The sequence below is a fragment of the Elephas maximus genome, chromosome 3 (genome assembly GCF_024166365.1).
Source record: "Elephas maximus indicus isolate mEleMax1 chromosome 3, mEleMax1 primary haplotype, whole genome shotgun sequence".
Classification (NCBI taxonomy): domain Eukaryota; kingdom Metazoa; phylum Chordata; class Mammalia; order Proboscidea; family Elephantidae; genus Elephas; species Elephas maximus.
Genome location: NC_064821.1, coordinates 159,516,290 through 159,540,033, shown reverse-complemented (window position 1 = coordinate 159,540,033; position 23,744 = coordinate 159,516,290). Strand labels below are relative to the sequence as shown.

Below are 23,744 nucleotides of genomic sequence, written 5' to 3'. Positions count from 1 at the left end.
ATAAACACTTGTACAACAAGTCTTTGAACAGTATGAGATACTTATATCACAGGATCAAAATCCCTCCCAACAATTTCTGAGGAGCTGGTATATGCCTAGTCCTCATGACTTTATTCTACTCAGTCTCACCTATTAAAATAGTTAACCTAGGGTTATTTCTTCCCATATGAGTGTACAAACTCCGAACCAAAACCAAACTCGTTGCCATTGAGTTGATTCCAACCCATAACAACCCTATAGGGCAGAGCAGAACGGCCCCATAGGGTTTCCAAGGAGCAGCAGGTAGATTCAAACTGCTGATCTTTTGGTTAGCATCCAAGCTCTTAACCACTGTGCCACCCAAACCAAAAACGCATTGCCTTCGAGTCAATTCTGACTCATAGTGACCCTACAGGACAGAGTAGAACTGCCCCATAGGATTTCCAAGGAGTGGCTGGTGGATTCGAACTGCCAACCTTTTGGTTAGCAGCCTCATGCTTAGCCACTGAGCCACCAGGATTCCATAAACTCCCAAAGGGGTGGTTATTTTCAGGAACCTTCCCCAGGCCACTCACATACGCTTAGGCTGTTCCAGGTACCACAGGCTCTGGCCCCCCAACTTCGTTACTTACCACCATCCTTGGTTAACTTCTCTAAGCCTGGGGACAGAGGACATCTTCTGGAGACATTTTCTATCTTTCAAACTTCTTTTTATATGGTTTTCTTATTATAAACAGAAATTTACAAGGGGAAGAATACTATCTGCGATAACAGTACTTAGAGTGAAGAACTGGGACCTGGTTGTTACTGGGGGGGTGGGCTTTTAATGCTATTTCATAAACATTTATTGATAAGTTGCTTATGTGCTAGGCACTAGAAATAACAAAAAGCAAATAAAAACTATACTGTGTCATCTAGATGCTTAGAGTCTACTGTCTCTCTGCTCACTTCTCTCTTTTAAAAGAGATTGGCTTAAGACACTATCTAAATTGTAGACCTCATCAACTGCCACTAATCCATCTTATTACATCATAGTGATAGGATTTACAACACATAGGGAAATCACATCAGATGGTAAAATAGTAGACAATCATACAAGGGAATCATGACCTAGCCAAGTTGACAGATATTTTTAGGGGACACAATTCAATCCATGATACAAACTCATTCCCAATGGATACAGTTCACAATGTGAATATTTGAGTATAACAGAGGTCATGTGACATATAAATTAAAAGCCTAAATGGGAAGTGGCTGGTATGACTTTTTACATAGGTCCCACCCTGAAAAGTGAGTCATCCATCCATTTTATATTATCCCAATCTATGATTGTTGAAACTGTGTATCAACTGGGCTGGGCCATGTTCCTCAGTGGGTTGGCAGTTACAATGCAGTTTGGCAGTCGTATAATGAGTTAATCACTTCTGTGATGAGATCTGACATAATGTGATCACTTCTATGATGGGATCTGCTGTGAGTAGCCAGTCAGTTGAAAGGGAGTTTCCTTGCCATGTGGCCTGCAGCCAATATAGGTGGGCTTTCTGGCAAGACTTGCTGGCTTTTGCTTGCTCTGGATCCTGCAGCTGGCTCCTGTTCATTTGACCTCCAGTTCTTGGGACTTGAGCTAGCAGCTTGCCTGTGGATTTTGGGATTCATCAGCTCTTGGGTTTGCCAGCCCCTGCAGCTACCTGAGCCGGGAGAAGCCTCCAGCCTACCCATGGACTTGAGACCTTCCATCCTCTATAACTGTGTGAGCCTTTTTTATATATAAATCTGACTCTCTCTCTCTCTCCCTATAGACACTTCACTGGTTTTGCTTCTCTAGAGAACCTACCCTAAGACACTATCCAAATTTCTCCAGAAGATGAATTCCTTCCCTGAATTCCTTCTGTGATAACACTTGGTACTATCCCTAACAGACCAAGAGAATAAAGGCAGGGAGGAGGGTGAAAACAGACACAATCAGAATGGAAAAGGCCATTAGTGTACAAGCTCTGATACTTCGCCTTAGATCTTTTTTCTCTTGACAAGAGACACTGAGTGTATCTTCTGTGTTCCAAATGTTGCCAAATACCCCCAATCAACACTTGAATTGCAAAACACATATTCAAATGCAAATAGGGCAGAAGTCACAGATGCAGAGCCCAAGACTATTATGTAATAAACACAAGGAGATTATAATTTTTTTCTCAATTCAAGACCTATCATTGAGCTAAAATGCTTAATTGGTGAAGCCCTTCAGAGCAGAGTGCACATCACTTGTGCACATCACTTGTGCACCTCTCTACGCACACTGACAGTGTGGGCTGACTTGGCACTGATGACAGGTACTGGGGACTACAGAATGCCTTGCTCCAATACAGGCTGCAATTAACACCCTTCAGTCAACACAGTCTATTCACTGAGAGTGCCCACGGGCAAATGGAACTCTGGCAGGAAGGTTTCCGGGCCAGTAGTCCTCAATAGTTACAATGAACTACAAACAGCACTGTACATCTGCAACTTCTTTGAATTTAGGACCTTTTTCCCTCCTGCACTAAGTTCTCGTCCTAAAAGGAACTAAAGTTATTTTTCTCGGTGTTATCCATTAGGGTTAAGAGAAGACGCTTAATACTGTAAAATGATAGAGACAACTCAGGTAATTATTTCCCTCATGAGGTCATCTTGCATCCAAATATCTAATAAATTTTCCTCCCCATCCCTTAAATCAGCTAAGATACCCCAATCAGTCTTTCAAAAGAGACACTAAAATAAATCTTCTTTGGATTCAGTCATACCAGCTACGGATGGTGTGTGGACTCTCCACTCACTTTTAAAACCTAACTTGAGCTTTTCCTTTTGGCCTTGGCAATGCATTCTATAGTCCCCAGCTTTTATTAACAGCCAGTATCTACAAGGCACTCATCCTTCCTTCATGCTGATGCAGTTGGCTCGGTCTATCTCAGACCTTTAATCAGATGTCAAAAGATACATAATTTATTTTTTCTTTCCATTTACTTTTTTTACATATATTTCATTTTTCTTTGTCTTTTCTTTATAATGAATGCCTATAATTCAATTTCATTTATAATGTCTATTTTTATGATTTTAAAAATATAACATGCTCCTTGTAGAAGTTTTAGAAAGGAGATATTGTGCAAAGAAAACTAAAAATAATAAAGAACGTTATCACCTAAAGGTAACATCAAATATTTGATAAATAAAAAGATTTTAATTTATTTACTTTTCATTATTCTTCAGTTTCCATGCCTGTGTGAATTCCACAAAATGGAAATAAGTACTGAAAAAACAATTTTGCATCTTGCTTTCACTTACATTACTGAAATCAAAGGTTGTGAGGAATATTTTTTTTAGGGGGAGAGGACGAGTCAGGGGAAGACATGGAGGGGAAGGAGGCAAGTTGGAGGAGGAGAATATCTTAGCAGTATTATACGTCTGCCTGAAATGAGAAAAAATGAGCCTAGACTCTACCTTCTCAGTATGGCTTTATAATGTACTAGAACAATGCTTATAAGATTCTAGTGAATAATAAAACTGATTGAGGGCTATCTAGGCTTGGGGACCACTAAGGCAGTAAGAGATTCTAAAGCAGTGCTGAGAACATGATTCAAATAGCTGACTCTAAGGTCTAATCTCAGTAGGAAGATAAATGAGGTAAGAATGAGATGACCAGGGAGATACAGAGGAACTACAGTGAGTGATGAGGTGAAGTGAACATTAAAAAAGAATGGGGAAATGAGAGACTTGACCTTGTGGTCAGGGAATGGAATTTCAGAGGTAAGGATCCTGAGGGTGGAGAATATGGAGTAAAGATGAGCTAAGGATGGCTGTGCTTATAGAATACTGAAGTGAATTAAAATCAAGGAACTGTAAGGTCAAGGTGTAACAGTGATTTATGCTCATGCCTAATGACCCCACTAGAACACCAGCTCCCTGAGGACAGAGGCTTTATATCATTCACTATCGTGTACCTAGCCATGAAGGAGTCTAGATCATAACAGGAACTTGATGCATATTTCTTAAAAAATGATAAAAGACAACTTGGATGTATAATGACATCGAGTTTTGATAGCCTGCTATATCCATGCCATACTAGGGAGGTACCTACCAAACAGATATTCACATCAGCCTGGCAGGGAATGTTCTCTGGAAAGTACTTCACTGAGCATCTGCTTAGTACTACATACCAGATGCTGAAGATTTAGAGATAAAAGATGGTCTTTCCTCCAATAAACTCAAGAGTATAAGTAACACCAAATAAACCAACTAGCTACGTGCTATGACAGAGTAGGCAAAACATGTTCTGGCTACAGAAAACACCTGTAACTAGGTATAACCACCCAGGAATAATTCCCAAAGGAGGTAATGCTGAAACTAACCTTTGAAGGATAAACAAAGTTGTCCTAGCAAAGCCAAGGCTGGGTGTGTAGGTGGGAACAACTGGTATATTAAGTAATGCCCACTCATAATAATTTTAGCTCAGGGTGGGTAAGGCGACAATCGCTCCACAACTAGCTCCGTGAGTTTCCTGGCAATACTGCTGTTGCCATGTGCTAATAACCTAGAGATCTCTAACCAATGCCATGAGAGTCTTTCTAAAATCAACCCAATTCCAAACTACACACGTTATCACTTGGCAGTCACAAACGTAAATTCCTTCTTACTTTAAAAACATATATTGAAGATTTAATGCAATTTGGATCCAAATTCCAACATCATTTTTTAATGAGATGGAAAAACAAATCACCAACTTCATATGCAAGGGAAAGAGGCCCCAGATAAGTAAAGCATTACTGAAAAAGAAGAACAAAGTGGGAGGCCTTACTTTACCTGATTTTAGAACCTATTATACCGCCACAGCAGTCAAAACAGCCTGGTACTGGTACAACAACAGATACATAGACTGTTGGAACAGAATTGAGAATCCAGACATAAATCCAACCACATACGAGCAGTTGATATTTGACAAAGGCCCCAAAAGAGTTAAATGGGGGAAAAGACAGTCTTTTTAACAAATGGTGCTGGTATAACTGGATATCCATCTGCAAAAAAATGAAACAAGACCCATACCTCACTCCATGCACAGAAACGGGCTCAAAATGGATCAAAGACCTAAATATAAAATCTAAAATGATAAAGACCATGGAAGAAAAAATAGGAACAACTTTAGGAGCCCTGATACATGGCATAAACAGTATACAAAACATTACTAACAATCCAGAGGAAAAACTAGATAACTGGGAGCTCCTAAAAATCAAACACCTATGCTCATCCAAAGACTTCACCAAAAGAGTAAAAAGATTACCTACAGACTGGGGTAAAATTTTTTAGGTATGACATTTCCAATCGGCGCCTGATCTCTAAAATCCACGTGATACTGCAAAAACTCAACTACAGAAAGACAAATAACCCAATTTAAAAATGAGCAAAAGATATGAACACACACTTCACTAAAGAAGACATTCAGGTAGCTAACAGATACATGAAGAAATGCTCATGATCTAGCCATTAGAGAAACGCAAATCAAACCTACAAGGAGATTTCATCTCACTCCAACAAGGAGGGCATTAATCTGAAAAAAACAAAACAATAAATGCTGGAAAGGCTGTGGAGAGATTGGAACACTTATACACTGCTGTTGGGAATGTAAAATGGTACAACCACTTTGGACATCGATCTGGCACTTCCTTAAAAAGCTAGAAATAGAACTACCATACGATCCAGCAATCCCACTCCTCAGAATATATCCTAGAGAAATAAGAGCCTTTACACTAACAGATATATGTACACCCATGTTCATTGCAGCACTGTTTACAATAGCAAAAAGATGGAAGCAACCAAGGTGCCCATCAATGGATGAATGGATAAATAAATTGTGGTATATTCACACAATGGAATACTATGCATCGATAAAGAACAGTGATGAATCTGGGAAACATTTCATAACATAGAGGAATCTGGAAGGCATTATGCAGAGTGAAATTAGTCAGGTGCAAAAGGACAAATATTGTATGAGACCACTATTATAAGAACTCAAGTAATAGCTTAAACACAGAAGAAAATATTCTTTGATGGTTATGAGAGGAGGGAGGCAGGGAGGGTAGGAGGGGGTATTCACTAATTAGATAGTAGATAAGAACTACTTTAGGTGACGGGAAAGACAACACGCAACACAGGCAAGGTCAGCACAGCTGATCTAAACCAAAAGCAAAGAAGTTTCCTGAATAAACTGAATGCTTCAAAGGCCAGCATAGCAGGGGCAGCGGTTTAGGGACCATGGTTCCAGGGGACATCTAAGTCAATGGTCTTAATAAAACCTATTAAGAAAACATTCTGCATCCCACTTCGGAGAGTGGTGTCTCGGGTCTTAAACACTAGCAAGTGGCCACCTAAGATGCATCAATGAGTCTCAACCCACCTGGATCAAAGGAGAATGAAGAACACCAAGGACACAAGGTAAGTACAAGCCCAAGAGACAGAAAGGGCCACATAAACCACAGACTACATCAGCCTGAGACCAGAAGAACTAGATGGTGTCCTGCTACAATTGATGACTGCCTTGATAGGGAACACAACAGAGAACCCCTGAGGAAGCAGAAGAGCAGTGGGATGAAGACCCCAAATTCTAGTAAAAAGACCAGACTTAATGGTCTGAGACTAGGAGCATCCCAGTGGTCATGGCCCCCAGACCTTCTGTTAGCCCAAGGCAGGAACCGTTCCCAAAGCCAACTCCTCAGACAGGGATTGGACTGGACAATGGGTTGGAGAGGGATGCTGATGAGGAGTGAGCTTCTTAGATCAAGTGGACACTTGAGAGTATGTTGGCATCTCCTGCCTGGAGGGGAGATGAGAGGGTGGAGGGGGTTAGAAGCTGGTGAAATGGACACGAGAAGAGATAGTGGAGGGAGGGAGCGGGCTGTCTCATTAGGGGGAGAGCAATTGGGAGTATGTGGCAAAGTGTATATAAGTTTTTATGTGAGAGACTGACTTGATTTGTAAACTTTGACTTAAATCACGATAAAAATTTAAAAATATATATACTGATTTAGTTTTTACGAAAGAATGTTGTCCATGATCCTATAACAAAATACAGCACCTTTTTTTTTTATTCTTTCTTCCAAATCACATCCTAATATGTACATATAATTTTGATGTAATTCTACTTTTTTTATTTTCTGTTTATTCCTGTTTCGGGAGATACTTCAAGATGGTAACAGAGATTAATAGTGAAAGTGAAGCATTTTACCTTAGATAAAGGTAAAATTTAGGAACGTTGCTACGGATTCACCTAGTATTTGCCACTTTAATCACTATATGCCTCAGTTTCCCCTTATGCAATATAGGGTTTTGGTCTTGAAAGAGATATTTAAATTGAATGAAATACAGTTCTAGTGAGATTATAACCCTCAGCAATTCACAATGTATTTTTAAGAGCTAGCAGTGTCTGACATAGTTATACTTCTGAGTATCTATCATTCAAAAATAATCCCGGGGAGATGATGCTTTATACAGCTGCATATTTACTAAGTATTACTTATAATAGTTAAAAATAGGAAAACTAAAGGCCTTAGCATAGAGGAATGATTAGTAAATATGGTACTTCCACATGCTAAGCTATTTCACATTGTGAACAGTAATATTCTATATTATGAAATAGAAAATAAATATATTTTTAAATTGTGTAAAATGTTAGCAATTATTCAGTTTCTTTGTGAGTCAATGCTTTTCACATGTGAGCAATTATTACCTCTTTATACCCCTTCCACATGGGCCATGATGAGAAGATACCAGATGTTGGTTACCACTTCCCAAGCTAGCCTTAGCGAAGCCATGGGAAGGAGAAAGAAGCCTCTGCAGAGTGAAACAAGCAGAAAAGGACTAGAGATCATGAAATGATTAAGGGAAAGTACACTACAAACTATTAAAGTGCTTTGAAAATACAAATTATTTTTATTATTATTATAAAAGCTCATTATAAATAGTCTATGACTACTAATGAAGTGCTTCAAACATGAGGACTCAGGGAAAAAAAATTTAGCTCATGCTTGTCAGAAGATGCTCAGAGGCAGGAAAACAAGTTCTCAGTGTATTCGGATGTTTTAAAATAGAATTGGGTAGAGCCACCTTGGGTCATCATGACATCTCTTTTATTCTAGACTTTCTTCTAAGTTTAAATGCTACTTGAATTTTTGCCAGAGACAACTTGCGGAATGTTCTGAGCCCAGTTTGGAATTTTATTTATAGAGTAGAGTTAATCCCAATAGGAGTGGTGCTCCTGGGCACTCACTGGATGAATAGATGCTCAGACACAGCCTGTATACATGATCCCTCAGCCTCGGTCCCGTGAGCCACACAGTCTGGATGGGAACTGTAATGAGGGCCAGCCCGCCTATCTTTTCAGAGACAAAAACAACCCCTCCCCAGTCTTCCCATATCTTAAATCCAGGCTGAGCACATCACCTAGAAGAAGAGGGGTGTCCATTCTGATCTGGCATGTGAGAAATAAGTAAGTGGGGTGAAAGCACTGACTGGGTCAAATTCCCCAAGCCGAAATCCAAGTACAATCCAAAAAAACCCAAACCCATTGCTGTTGAGTCAACTCTGACTCATAGGCATCCTATGTGACAGAGCAAAACTGCCCTATAGAGTTCCCAGGGAGCGGTTGGTAGATTTGAACTGCCGACCTTTTGGTTAGTAGCTCTTAACCACTGTGCCATCAGGGCTCCAAAATCCAAGTATAGACCTTTTTAAAAGTAGACCAGAGGGTGATAGCTGAATAGCCTGATGAACATAATTACTGTCATTGAACCGTCCATGTGAAGATTATTGAAATGTTGAATGTTTTGTTACATATGTATTTGCCACACACACAAAGAAGAGCAGAGTTGCAAAGGTAGAGATTTTCCTTCCCAGAATTCAGAGAATTAGTTGCTACCAGGGCCAGATGTTAAACAGGGAATTCATCCGAAGATGTTACAGTAAGAGAATTATGAAAACAAGCACTTTCCTAATACAAAGTGCTGTATACAAAGCGCTAACACCATGGCAACCAAAGACACAGGAATCAAACAGACTTTCATACACCGCCCTTTACTAGTTGTGTGACCCCAGCAAATTACTTAACCTCTCTAGCCTCAGCTGCCACATCTATAAAATAGGGGGAGGGTCATCTACAGATATAACCACGCATTAGTAAACAAGACTGTCTAACTCACCATGAATTCAAAGAGAAATAAATGTCCTTGCTTTCCCTAGGCTAACAGTTAATATAGAGAGAAAAAAAATGCAAATAAGCTATCAATGAGGGTCTGTTAATTGTACTATAACTACCGTAAATGGACATCTTGTCTTACTTGAAGGCTATATTTTCGCTATGTGGGTAAGGAAAAACTGAACTGAAATTCTTGAATTTTGAAACAGGACCATCATTTATTTGGATATTAATTCCTTTCTCCAAATTTTCACAGGCATAGTAGGTAAATCCTTGTAATGCTTGCATTTTAGTAAACAAATTACAGGGTAATAAAAACTAAACAAAGCAGACTAATTTATTTTCCTTTCTTAGTCTTCAGTCTTGTACATAGCCCTTAAATTTTCCAAGTTCACTTTTTATTGAGTTTTATTTGTCCAGGGAAGTTGTATAAGCTTCACATATGATTCACCTGACTTATATTCAGCTTTTCCATAGGCTAGAAGCAAGAACATTTCCCATAAAAAGAGAAGAGAATTAGTAATGGCTTTTTCCACCACTTAGTAGTGTGATAGGCTCAATAATACACCCGACCAAGAAGTTAAAATCCTAATTCCCAGTATCTATGACCATATCAACTTCTATGGTAAAAAGGATATTGAATATGAAATTAAGTTAACGATCTTGAGATGGGGAGACGATCCTGGATTATCCACGTGGGCCCAATGTAATTACAAGGGTCCTTATAAGAGAGACACAGAAGGGTCAGAATGAGAGAAGGAGATGTGATGACGGAAGCAGAGGTCAGAGTGATGCCATTGCTAGAAGGGGGTCATGAACCAAAGAACATGGACAGCCCCTAGAAGCTAAAAAAGGCAAGGAATGCATTCTCCTCTTAGAGCCTGCAGAGGCAACGCAGCCCTGCTGATACCTTGATTTCAGTCTGTAAGACCTGTTTTCAGACTTCTGACCTCCTGAATTATAATTAATTTGTGTGTTTTTAAACCACTAATGTTGTGGTAATTTGTTACAACAACTATAGGATATAATACCCCTTGCCATTGAGTAGATTCCAACTCACAGCAATCTTACAGGACAGAATAGAACCACACCATTGGGCTTCCAAGGAGTGGCTGGTAGATTCGAACTGCTGACCTTCTGGTTATAATACAGTCAACCTGAAATACCACAAAATGCTTTAGGGCAGAAGGTATAGGGATTTGCTAGTCCACATAGGTGAATGCTAAATATTTAGAGCAGTAGAAGCTGTTAGCCTGATTGATATTAGACTTGCAAGCTGAGAAAAACTATCCTCATTCGATTCTTCGCCATCTTCAGGAGTTTTTTTTTTTTTTTTTTTTGACAACACTTACTCTATTCATGGATATCAGTTTGATTAATGGCCAAAACAGCTTTTGCAAGGCCAGTATTCATGGGAAATCTGCTCTTCCAGAACCAGCCATGCTTTCCCTAAATGATTTAACCAAAGAGTCTGGCAGCAACATTGGAGTCTAGAAAAGCACTCCTATTGAGCTTTAGAGGAGTGGATGTTGTATAGATGGGAGTAGAAGATGTCTAACTTCGAGAACTCAAATACTCAGTATCCTGTTCTTGGTGAGTAGACCAAGCAAGATAATGGGTATGGGGTCATGTGGAGAACCCCTGACAGGAGGCTTTCCAGAGCGGCCAGAATGAAACTTGGGGAAAGAATCACAGTCTCAAGCTTAAGGATAAGTAACCAGCTTCAGAATCAACTCCGAAACTGAGTCTCCTACAAGACTCAACTCAAGTGAAGCAATTAAGAGCACTGGCTTTGAAATTAGGCAGTTCCAGGCTGCATTTTTTTTTTTTTCCTGAATTGTGTGTGTCACCCTGAGAAAATTATGTAATCTCTAAAGTTCAATTTCCTTATCTTAAAAATGGGTATAACAACACTTACCTCATATGGCTTTAAGAATTAAGTGAAATAAACTAAGCAAAGGAATTAGCACATAATGAAAGCTTAATAAAGGTAGCTAAAAACTGTACCTTTTGCCATCGAGTCGCTTCTAACTCATAGTGACCCTATAGGACACAGTAGAACTGCCCTGTAGAGTTCCCAAGGAGCACCTGGTGGATTTGAACTGCCAACTTTTTCGTTAGTGCCAAGCTCTTAACCACTATGCCACCAGGGCTTCCAAAACGCTGTTTGGTCCTCTGTTACCCCCATGATCAGCTGCAGATCAGACCATTGTGATCCATAGGGTTTTCACTGGCTGATTTTCAGAAATCGATCCTAAGGGCTTTCTTCCTAGTCCATCACAGCCTGGAAGCTCTGCTAAAACCTGCTCCACATCATAGCAACACACAAGCCTCTACTGACAGACAGGTGGTGGATGCACGCAAGGTGCACTGGCCGGGAATTGAACCTGGGTCTCCTGCATGGAAAGGGAGAATTCTACCACAGAGCCACTAGCACGCTCAAATCGTAGCTATTATGGTTAATTTTTATTTTCTGAATCCCCCAGTCTGGGCTTCTCCACTGTGTTCCCTGACCAATCAATGCAGATCTCTGCCTTAAGAAAAAAAAATCTGTTGCTATTGAGTCAATTCCAACTCATAACAACCCTACAGGACAGAGCAGAACTGCCCCATAGGGTTTCCAAGGAGTGGCTGGTGGAGTCAAACTGCTGACCTTTTGGTTAGCAGCCGAACACTTAACCACTGTGCCACTAGGGCTCTATCTCTGCCTTACCCCATCTGTATTAAAATTACAGACCATGAAAATGTAAAGCCTGGTTTCATTCATTGTTTTATCCTTAGTGCCTAGCACAATGCCTGGCCTGTACAGGGCTATCACATTTTACATAAATGTTTCTATCTGATCCGATCTGTAAGTTGTGGAGGATATGAGACAACAGCAATGATTATAAGATTTCTCCAAATGTGACCCATTAAGTGATGAAATAAATTTAGTGAATCACAGCCAGCACCTTTTTTTAAAGAAAAAGGATAGGATAGAAAATAGAATACAAAACACATAATAAGGTCAAGTATTGTTACATGGGAAACCCTGGTGGCGTGCTGCTTACGTGCTACGGTTACTAACCAAAGGTTCGGCAGTTTGAATCCACCAGGCATTCCTTGGAAATTCCATGGGGCAGTTCTACTCTGTCCTATAGCATTGATATGAGTTGGAATCGACTCAACTGCACTGGCTTTGGTTTACTTTTTGGTATTGTTACATGAAACTTTCGTTTTAGTTACAGATACGAATGTACTTGGTTGTAATGTAAATTTCTTGTTGTGGGTAGGGGTAAAAAAAAAAAAAAGTTTGAAGATTCTGACTGTTCCACCTGGTCAATATTTGGTATTTTCTGTGTTTTTCATTTTAGCCATTCTGATATGTGTGTAGTGGTATGACACCATGATTCTAGTTTACATTTTCCTGATGACCAGTGATGTAGAGCACCTTTGCACTGAGTCTCCAGCCCTTTGGATATCCTTTTGTAACCACCTTAGAAAACAATTTGGCAGTATCTACTAAAGCTGAACATGCATTTCCTATGAATATAATTTCCAATTCTACTTCTACATATTTACTTATCAAATATATACATATATTCACTAAAAGGCATGTATAAGGATGTTCATAGCCACACTATTATTAATAGCCCCAAAGTGGAAATTACCCAAATGCCCATAAATTAGAGAATAGAAAAAATTGTGATATTTTCACACAATAGAATCCTACACAGAAGCCAGAAGAACGAACTATGACTACACCAGTGTAAAAGAATCCCACAAGCATAGTGTTGAGTGAAAGAAGCCAGATAAAAGAAGAGTATACAATGTATAACTTCATTTACTTAAAGTTCAAAAACCAGCAAAATAAATGGGAGTTAAAAATCAGGATAATGGTTATCCTTGAGATAAGGAGGGCTTCAAGGGTACTTGTAATGTTCTGTTTCTTGATCTGGGTTCCTATTACATAATATACTCAGTTTGTGTGAAATTAATTGGACCTTTTAAATGTATACTTTGTAATTTTTCTGAATTTGTTTATATAAATACTAACTTCAAAAAAGTTAAATAATACGTGTGCATGTATGTGTGCATGTGCATGTGCATGTGTGTGTGCATGCATGTGTGAAAACATTGATCTAGAGCAAGAATCCCTGATACACTCAGTCTCGTTACCATCAGGTGGTCATCTAGTCTTTGCCTGAAGGACTCCAGGGTCAAGAATCTCCTTACCTACCCAGGCAGCTCATTTGTTAGAAAGTTTTTCCTTTACCCTAAGCCATAACTTTCCTCCCCACAACTTGCTCCAATTTTTGCTGGTTCTCTGTTCGTAAGAGATTCTAAACTGATCTAATCCCTCCACCATCAACTGCCTCTCAAATATTTGAGGGGAGCTACCACATCCTCCCCCAAATCTTTGCTTCTCCTCAATTCCTTTGGTCACCCCATAAGGGCTGCTTCTATTCCCTTCCTGACTCCTGACTGCACTTCTTTTATGTAGGGACATCCAAAACAGAGCACAGTCCTCTATGAGAGACCTAAGCAGAGCAGAAAAGAGCACAGAGTAGAATTATCTCTTGTAAATCTAGACAGTATTCTTCTTCTAGGAGCTTGATGGCACAATGGTTAAGCACTCGGTTGCTAACTGAAAGGTCAGCAGTTGGAACCCATGAGCCACTCTGTGGGAGAAAGATGTGGCAGTTTGCTTCCATAAAGAGTTAGAGCTTTGGGATGGTTCAACATTAGAAAACCAATCAACATAATCCGCTATATAAATAGAACATAAGAAAAGAATCATATGATCATCTCAATTGATGCAGAAAAGGCACTTGATAAAGTCCAACACTCATTTCTAATAAAAACTCTCAATAAAATAGGACTAGAAGTGAAATTACTCAGCATAATAAGGGCATCTATACAAAATCAACTGGGTTTTTTGGGTTTATACAAAATCAACAGCCAACATCATTCTCAATGGAAAGAGGCTGAAAGCATTCCCCCTGAAAATGAGACCCAGAAAAGGATGCTCTTTATCATCACACCTATTTAACATTGTGCTAGAAGTTCTAGCTAGAGCAGTAAGGCAAGAAAAAGAAATAAAGGCCATCCAAATTGGAAAGGAAGAAGCAAAACTATCCCTATTCACAGATGATATGATTCTACACACAGAGGACCCCAAAGATTCTACAAGAAAACTGCTGGAACAAATAGAAAGATTCAGCAGAGTAGCAGGATACAAGATCAACATGCAAAAATTAGTAATTCCTATACACCAACAAAGAAAAATTCAAAAAAGGAAATCAAGAAAACAATACCATTTATAATAGCCTCTAAAAAGTTAAAATGCTTAGGAATAAATCTAACCAGGGACATATAAGACATATACAAATAAAACTATAAAACACTATTGAAAAAAAACAAAAAAGACCTACATAAATAGAAAAAGTACCATACTCGTAGGTGGGAAGCCTCAACATCGTGAAAATGTCAATTCTACTCAAAGCGATCTACAGATATAATGCAATCCCAATCCAAATACCAACAGCATTCTTTAACAAGATAGAAAAACTAATCATCAACTTTACATGAAAAGGAAAGAGGCCCCAGATAAGCAAAGAATTACTGAAGAAAAAGGACAAAGTAGAAGGCCTCGCCCTACCTGATCTCAGAACCTATTATCCAACCATGGTAGTCAAAATAGCCTGGTACTAGTACAACGGCAGATATATAGACCAATGGCACAGAATCAAGAACAGAGACATAAATCCATCCACCTACAGTCAGCTGATCTTTGACAAAGGACCAAAGTCCATTAAATGGGGAAAACACAATCTTTTTAACAAATGATGCTGGCAAAACTTGATGTCCATCTGTAAAGAAAAAATGAAACAGGATCCACACCTCACATCACACACAAAAACTAAATCAAAATGGATTAAAGACCTAAATATAAAACTATAAAGATCATGGAAGAAAAAACAGGGACAATGCTAGGGGCCCTAGTACATGGCACAAATACAATACAAACCAAAACTAATGAGGCCCAAACACTAGAAGAAAAACTAGATAACTGGGAGTTTCTAAAAATTAAGCACTTATGCTTATCAAAAGACTTCACCAAAAGAGTAAAAAGAGAACTTACAGTCTGGGAAGAAAAATTTTGGCTATGACATACCCAACAAGCATCTAATCTCTAAAACCTATAGAATACTTCAACACCTCAATAACAAAAAGACAAACAATCCAATTAAAAAAATTGGCAAAGGATATGAACAGACTCTTCACCAAATAAGACATTCAGGCAGCTAACAAACACATAGGAAATGCTCGCAATCATTAGCCATTAAAGAAATGCAAATTAAAACTACAATGAGATGCCATTTCACCCCAACATTACTGACACAAATAAAATAAAATAAGAAATGTTGGAGAGGTTGCAGGGAGGTTGGAATTCTTATGCACTACTGGTGGGAATGTAAAATGGTAAAAACACTATGGAAAACAATACGGTGCCTCCTTAAAAAGCTGGAAATATAAATACCATACAATCCAGCAATCCTACTCCTAGAAAAACGTCCTAGAGAAATAAGACCCCTCACATGAACAGACACAGGCACACCCATGTTCATTGCAGCATTATTCACAACAGCAAAAAGATGGAAGCAACCTAAGTGCCCCTCAACAGATTAATGGATAAATAAATTACGGAACATACACACAGTGGAAGACTATGCAAGGATAAAGAACAACGATGAATCCGTGAAACATCTCACAACATGGATGAATCTAGAAAGCATTATTCTGAGTGAAATAAGCCAATCACCAAAGGGCAAATATTGTATGAGGTCATTATTAGAAAAAACCAAGAAAGGTTTACACACAGAAAGAAACAATCTTTGATGGTTTGATATTTACAATGGAGGGGAAGTACGGGGAGAGGATATCACTAACTAGATAATAGACAAGTGTTAACTTTGGTAAATGGAAAGACAACACACAGTATAGGGAAAGTCAGCACAACTTGACTAAGGCAAAGTCATAGGAGCTTCCTAGACACATCCAAACTCCTTGAGAAACCAAGTTACCCGGGCTCAGGGCTGGAGACCATGGTCTCAGGAGACATCTAGTTCAACTGACATAACATAGTTCCTAAAGAAAATGTTCTACATTCTACTTTGGTAGTTAGAGCCTAGGGTCTTAAAAGCTTGCAAGCAGCCATCTCAAACACATCTACTGGTCCCATCACATCTGAAGCAAAGGAGAATGAAGAAAACCAAAGACACAAGGAAAATATTAGTCCATGGGACTAATGGACCACATGAACCACAGCCTCCACCAGCCTGAGCCCAGAAGAGCTAGATGATGCTCAGCTACTACCACCGAGCATTCTGAGAGGGATAATAGAGGTCCCAGACAGAAAGAAAGAAAAAAATGTAGAACAAAATTTAAATTCACAAAAAAAAAAAAATGCCAGACTTAATGTCTGACAGACACTAGTGGAACCTCATAGACTATGGCCCCAAGACATCCTGCTAACTTAGAAATAATCAAAACCAAACCCAGTGCCGTCAAGTCAATTCTGACTCATAGGGACCCTATAGGACAGAGTAGAACTGCCTCATAAAGTTTCCAAGGAGCACCTGGTGGATTCACCCTGCAGATCCTTTGGTTAACAGCCATAGCACTTAACCACTATGCCACCAGGGTTTCCCTTAGAACTAAAGCCATTCCTAAAGTCCACCTTTCAGCCAAGGATTAGACAGGCCTATAAAACAAGTGGTAACACACGTGAGGAATGTGTTTCTTAGTTCAATCAAGTGTAAGAGACCAAAAGGGCAACACCTGCCCAAATGCAAAGGCAAGAAGACAGGAAGGGACAGGAAAACTGGACAAATGGGCATGGAGAACCCAGGGTGGAAAGGGAAAGGGGGAGAGTGCTGACACATTGCATGATTACAACCTATGTCACAAAACAATTTGTGTATAAAATCTTTGAATAAGAGACTAATTTGCTCCATAAACTTTCAGCTGAAGCACAGTAATTTTTTTTTAATAGGAAATGAGGAATAAAATAGAACTCTTAACTAAAAAAAAAACCCATGGGGCAGTTCTACTCTGTCCCGTAGGGTGGCTATGAGTCAGAATGGACTCGACAGCACAATGGGTTTGTTTTGGGTTTTATACTTCTTCTATCAACATACTCAAAGCTTCAATGTGCCTTTTCCTTAAAATTCACATTATACCAGTTGTTCCTGTTGAGCTTAACAATCAACTAAAATCCCCCTGGTTTTCTACACAAGTAGAAATTCACCTTTTGTGTTTGTACAGTCTGCATTCTCTTCGGAGTCAGAATGCTCGTTTCACTAGTTCTCCAGAGCTGGGACTCTCTGTTATTGAAACACTTCTGGAATACAGTCTCCTCACCCACTCCCATCAAATACCAAAAACAAAGTCTTTGTCTCCATACCCAATCTCCTATCCTGACCCTTTCCTTATGCAAGCTCCATTTTAAAGTACATTTGGAGGAAGGAGTAGGGGATGGAGAAAACACAATTCTACCAAGGATCTCCAAAATCTGACCTAGGAACAGGCTGTCATCCTGGTCTTGACAAAGCCTGGGCGATGAAGGTGCCCTGGTCTCTTTCTTTCTCCTGTCCTCTCCCAGTTTGGCTCTACCTGGCCACTCTGGAGATGGGCTTTGCCGAGCTCTGCCTCTTAGCCCTTTGCCTTTGTGTGACTACTAGAGAGTGAGGTTGAGAAGGAAACCATGGCAGACTGAGAACAAATCTGATAGTTAAAGGTATGTGAAATCAAAGGTATCTCTAAAGAAAGACCTACTGGATGGAATCCCTGTAGTCTGTGGAAAAGAAAGCCCTAAGAAAAAGGAAAAGAGAAACATTTCTACCAAAACTTCCAGGCTGCCTTACTGGATATTTTTAACATCAAGATTAGGTGAAAGGAAGACTAATTAAAGAAGGAAAGCACAAGAGAGGAGAACACGTACAGGAGGACCAAGAGAAGTGGGCTAGGAATAAGGGAGGGCCAGGCGATAACAGAGAGAAGCTGTCAAATGCCCCATAGCGGTGGGGGGCCGCCTCTTTCCCAGGGCGCTGGGGGAAGGCTAGTGGAGGGTGGGGGGGGGTCATGGGGGGGTGGCCGGGGGACACTGAGCCCAAAATGCGGCGAGAAAGAAACAGCCCACATACCTCTTCCAAGTCTGTTCCATTTTCCAGGCGCTTTTTTTTTTTTTTTCCCTTGGTCTCAGGACGCTCCTCACCCAGGAGTGGAAGCAGCCTGGGAAAATGAGGCGAAGCCTTGTCCACAAATCTCCAGTGTTAAAAGCAGCAGCTTTTTCCTCCCCAGTTCCTTCTTTCTGCGTCCGCAAAGAGAGAGCAAGGCTCCCGGCTTTTTTTAGAACACCGATTTGACGTGGCCAAACCTTCAGCTAACTGCGCGACCGGCACAAGAGAGGGACTCTTCTCAGTGGGGAAGCTTGACTTGGAGCGGAGGGGCGCTCAGAGCTGTTTTGGGAACGGAGGCCAAAGGCAGCCCGGGCACCGCAGGCACACACACTCCAGGCTGAGACACGACTGGCTGGCACGAGTTGCTCAGCACCAGCTGAGCTGTCAACCGCGAGGGGAGGCGGAGCTCCCGACAGCCTGTTTGCTCCGGGCAGAAAGGGCCCAGGTTCCACACTGCATACAAACACCCTCCCATCTTCCAGCTCCTCTCTGGCTCGCTGAAATTGATGATGTTGGCAGAAGGGCAGAGGGCTTAAGACGACACCGCACCAAGCTTTCTGCTCCTCTCCCATTCGAGTGAGGGGCTTTAAAAAAAAAAAAAAAACCAACCAACTGTAAAAAGAATTTGGAGAGGAGATCCTTCTGTGTGCCGGCATCACCCACCAGCAAGTAATCCTGGAACCAGAGCTGGAGTCCAGGAAGGTTTAGGTGCACCGAACTCAGATGTATGCAGCAGATGGTCATATGGCAGAATGTTATCTTCCTAGAGAGCTAACAGGTCAGTCTCACTGAAGAACCTTCCTCAGGAGAGGAAGCAACCTAACAAAACCTTGCAGTTTCATTCGCTGCCTCCATCTCAGTGGCTTCCCCTGATTTTATGGTATTCCACCTCTTCGGTTTTCAGTTTCTCAAGCACATGGGCAACTTGCTTCACGGGGGCAGAGGGTTCCTGTACTGCCTAGAAACTTAGGCCTAAAATCTCCTCCACAAATGCTCTAAGATCATGGAAAAGGGCCCTCCAGAGATGGCACTGCCTGAGACCAAGAACCATCTACTTATGTATCAAGGTTTAAACAGTCAGACACGCTATAATTAAAGTGGTTATAGCTCTGAAGGTCCTTTTTAGATCTAAAATAAGACCTTCTCATTAAGTGTCATAATCACTGTTATTATTAGCATTACCACTGACCTTTTTTTAATTTGCAAAAAGCTTTATAATGCCAACACAGGGTGATGTTGATTTAGTTATCCTTGCTTCATAGATGAAAATCTGAGACCCGGACAGACTTCAAATCTCTGCTGAGACTCTAATATAGGTTGTCTTCTCCATGGTGTGGCCCCAGAGATATGTTCTCTGAATTTCCAAAGGTACGACCAACAAAGCTTCCCCCAAACCAAAAAATAAAACCAAATCCACCGCTGTCAAGTCCATTCCGACTCAGAGCAACCATAGAGGACAGAGTAGAACTGCCCCATTGGGTTTCTAAGGCTGTAAATCTTCACAGAAGCAGACTGTCCCATCTTTCTTCCACAGAGCAGCTGATGGGTTTGAACCACCAACCTTCAGTTAGCAGCCAAGCGCTTAAGCACCGGATTTATTCAGTTCAACTCAGGTAACTTAGGCAAGAGCCTGGTGTACCTGAGTATTGTGAGCCTGTGAAGAGCTGGTATTCTTGGGGCAAACTCTCATCTCCTTCCTCATTTCTGTGGATTAGTTCCCTAATGGATTAGTACCTGGTGGCCCAGTGATTAAGAGCTCAGCTGCTAACCAAAAGGTCTGTGGTTCAAATCCACCAACCACTCCTTGGAAACCCTATGGGGCAGTTCTACTCTGTCCTGTAGGGTAGCTATGAGTCAGAATAGACTCACAGCAATGGGTTAGGGGTGGGGAGGACAGGACACCACTAAAACATCTGAGGGTTCAGAGGCACTGTCTAAAATGCTCCTAGTCTAGAATCCCCCACCCTTAGCACTCAGCTTGTAGCCAAGGCTACACTGTTCCTGAGTTTAGAACGTTACCAGGAAACATTTCAAGGTCCAGTTTGACTTTAGACAAGGCTCATAGGCCACCTGCCTGGAAAAGAATCTCCTGCCGCCTCTGAGGCCAAAATAAAAAAATAAGGAGTGAGGAGAGTCAGGTTTCCATCCTCCCTACCTAAAACGGTGCTATTTTTAGTTTTGTCTCAAATCAAATTATGGGCTACTGAGTTGTGGAGAGGAACTCTGTCTACAGCCAGACGTGCATCTCATTTGAGAAATGATAGCGTTAACCAGATGAATCGTGGGGTCTCAGAAGTGAGGCTAGAAAATACGCTCATTTATTTTTTAAATAACTTTTCTAAAAAGTTCATAACACATTCACTGTAAAACATCTGAAAAATACAGGAAAGTATACAGGAAATAAATTATCCATAAGAGCAGTTGGATTAGTCATTAGTAGTATGTAGTTTGTTGAATTTCTTTCCAGTCTTTTTAAAATGTACCCTTCTAAGCGGATTCCCCACCTCTCTCTTATACACACCAGAGATATTCTTGAGAACATGAATTCCTTTATTATTTTAAAATTTGTACTGATTTTAGTGCTAGGCTTTTAAAAACAATACACTTATATATCCCACCCCTCCAGCACCAATGTTTAAATGTCTTCACATTCCCTCAAGTCAGTATTCATATATACTATGTATCTATTTATATAGTTACAATTACAGCTTAGGCATGTTTATATTCTACTTGTTTTACTTATTAGATATTTGTGTTGTTAGAGAATGCTCATATTTATTATTCTAATGATTGGATAATATTTTATAATATCAATAGAACCATAACTTACTTTTTATCCTATTTCTGCATAGTTATGCTGTTTCTAATAATAAACTACTATAAATAATGCCTTAGTGAAGTCTTTTTGCCTTAATTGTTTTATTTATTTTTAAAAATTATTTCCCTAAGATAACTTCTTAGGCTTAGGGCTATTAGGGTAAAAGAACTTTCTAAAAGATTGTACTAATTTACACAGTCTCAACAGCACAAGGATTTATCATTTTCAATTTTTCCTCATTTAATAAATAAGAGATAATTTAATAGCTATAAAATATTTTAGGTATATACATATATGGGGAGCCAACTATGGCTGCCAACGAAAAAGTTGGCGGTTCAGTTCTACCAGCCACTTCTTGGAAACCCTGTGGGGGCAGTTCTACTCTGTTCTGTAGGGTCCCTATGAGTTGGGATCAACTTGACGGCAATGGGTTTATACACATATATGTCACACAAATAATTTAATACCATATCATTCTACTTTACATTTCTTAGAATACTAACTTCTTGTTTTTGGTAGTTGTCATTGAGTTACTTCTGACTCATTGTGACCCCATGTGTGTCAGAGTAGAACTGTGCTCCAATAGGGTTTTCAGTGGTTGATTTTTCAGAAGTGAATCACCAGGGCCTTTCTTCCGAGGCACCTCTGGATAAACCTGCACCACCAAATTTTCAGTTAGCAGCCAAAAGCATCAGCTGTTTGCACTACCCAGGGACTCCAGCATACTAAATAGTAAGTTACTGTTTCATATGCTTACTTGCATGAAAGCAAAAATAAAAATAACCTTATCTAACATTTATGTGTCCGATTTTCTTCTAGAAACTTTGTATGTACTAAATCCTTCCATGCTCACATACCCTTTCTGGGGTAGGTTCTATTTACCTCTACTTTATAAATGACTAGCATGGAGCAGAAGGAGGTAAAGCAAATTGCCTAGGTTCACAAAGCTGATAGATGGCAATAAGTTTAGCTTCAGGACATCACGCTTAGCCACTAGCCATGCTTCCCTAATTTTGACACCTAACATTCACTGAGCACTTAGATATGAGGTCAATATACCTGCAACATCTGTCTTTCACTGATCACTGCAGTTGATGTCTCCCTTGTCCCTTGGATTTAAAATGGTAAAATGCCCTTTCCAGTCAAAGAGGAATCATTCTGAAATCAACGATAACAGTGTTTTTGAAGCCCGGAGCTGTCATGTAAAAAGCCAAACTACCATGCCATGGAAACACATAGAGAGGCCACGAGGCTACACAGAGAAAGGGAGGAGTCAAGCTGTGCCCACCATCCAGCAGTTCCCATTGAGGAGCCAGGCTTATGAGGTGAAGCAATCCCAGACCTGCCAGATCATCCGAGCCATCAGCTGAACACAACTGAGCAAGCCCACCTGTTGCCATATGGAGTAGAAGAATTGCCCAGCTGAGCCACGCCGGAATTACCAATCCACAAAATCAGGAGATATGGTCAAACGTTTATTGCGTGAAGCTGCTAAATTTTGGACTAGATTATTAAGTAGCAATAGATAAAATGGGAACAAAATTTGGTACCTGGAAGTGGGATGCTGCTGTAGCAAAAACCTAAAACAAGTAGCAATAGCTTTGGGAACTATATGTAGGCAGAAGCTGGAAAGAGACTGTTAGCAAAAAGTGGAAGGGCATTGAGGAGACTTCTGGAGAGACCTTGACAGGCAGTGAAGAAAATGTTATTGGAGGCTGGGGGAAAAAAAAAAAAAGACCTGTGTTATGTACTAGTGGAAAATCTAGCAAAACTGTTGCCTGTGGTAATATGGAAAATAGAAAATGTATCTAATGAATGGGTTCATCTGGCTAAGGAGATTTCCAGGCCAAATTTCAAAATGCTGATGGGTTTCTTTTAGCCACATACAATGATGTATGGATAGAAAGAAGGAATTAAAAAAAAAAAAAAGCTGTTTTTCATCCCCGGTTTTTCCAGTTAGCAAATGTTTTCAAAATAAGAAGTGACCCCAGGGCAAAGATTCAATCCAAGATGAGACTGTTAGACACTTGGTTAAGACCTCAGAAAGATTAAGGGGGTATTTCATGTACACTCTCAGTTAAGTAAAAAGGCCTCCAAGAATCTTAAGGGTGTGCATCTCCACTGGACAAAAGCGCTTCTAAGAATTTTAATGGTTTGTTAGCCGATAGCAGCCTCACAGACAGCCCAGGGTAGAGAAGAGCTTGTCTCAGAATAAAATGTGAGTGTCCCTTTTGTCTAACAGAGTTAATTATAAAATCACACTTGACGTTAGCAAAAAGCTGAGAAGCAATGGATTATATATTAACACATAAGAAACCTTTAAGGTTTTTTACACGAGCATATACATAAAGGGACTTAGTACAGAATTAAAAAATGTCTTTGGACCCTCAACCTGATAGAGACAGAAAGCAGGTTGAAAATGTTACCCAGCTACAAACAAGGATCAGAGATAAGCAAGAGCCACAGAGAATCATTCCCAGGAGCAGGCCTGGGCCCTAATCAAGGAACCAAT

General features: G+C 40.2%; 1 protein-coding gene across 10 annotated transcripts in view; it reads right to left on the bottom strand.

The window, feature by feature from the left end:
- Positions 1 to 23,744, bottom strand: part of LOC126073344 (myomegalin) — a 254,478-nt gene that overhangs the window by 207,341 nt on the left and 23,393 nt on the right. Inside the window, exon 1 of one of the 10 annotated variants that reach the window (XM_049879937.1) lies at positions 18,379 to 18,914. The exons of the other annotated variants lie outside the window; for them this stretch is intronic. Coding sequence (XP_049735894.1) covers positions 18,379 to 18,398 — 20 coding nt within the window. The 5' untranslated portion in view covers positions 18,399 to 18,914. Of the gene's footprint in view, positions 1 to 18,378; positions 18,915 to 23,744 lie in introns of those variants that run through there. 10 annotated transcript variants of the gene reach the window in all.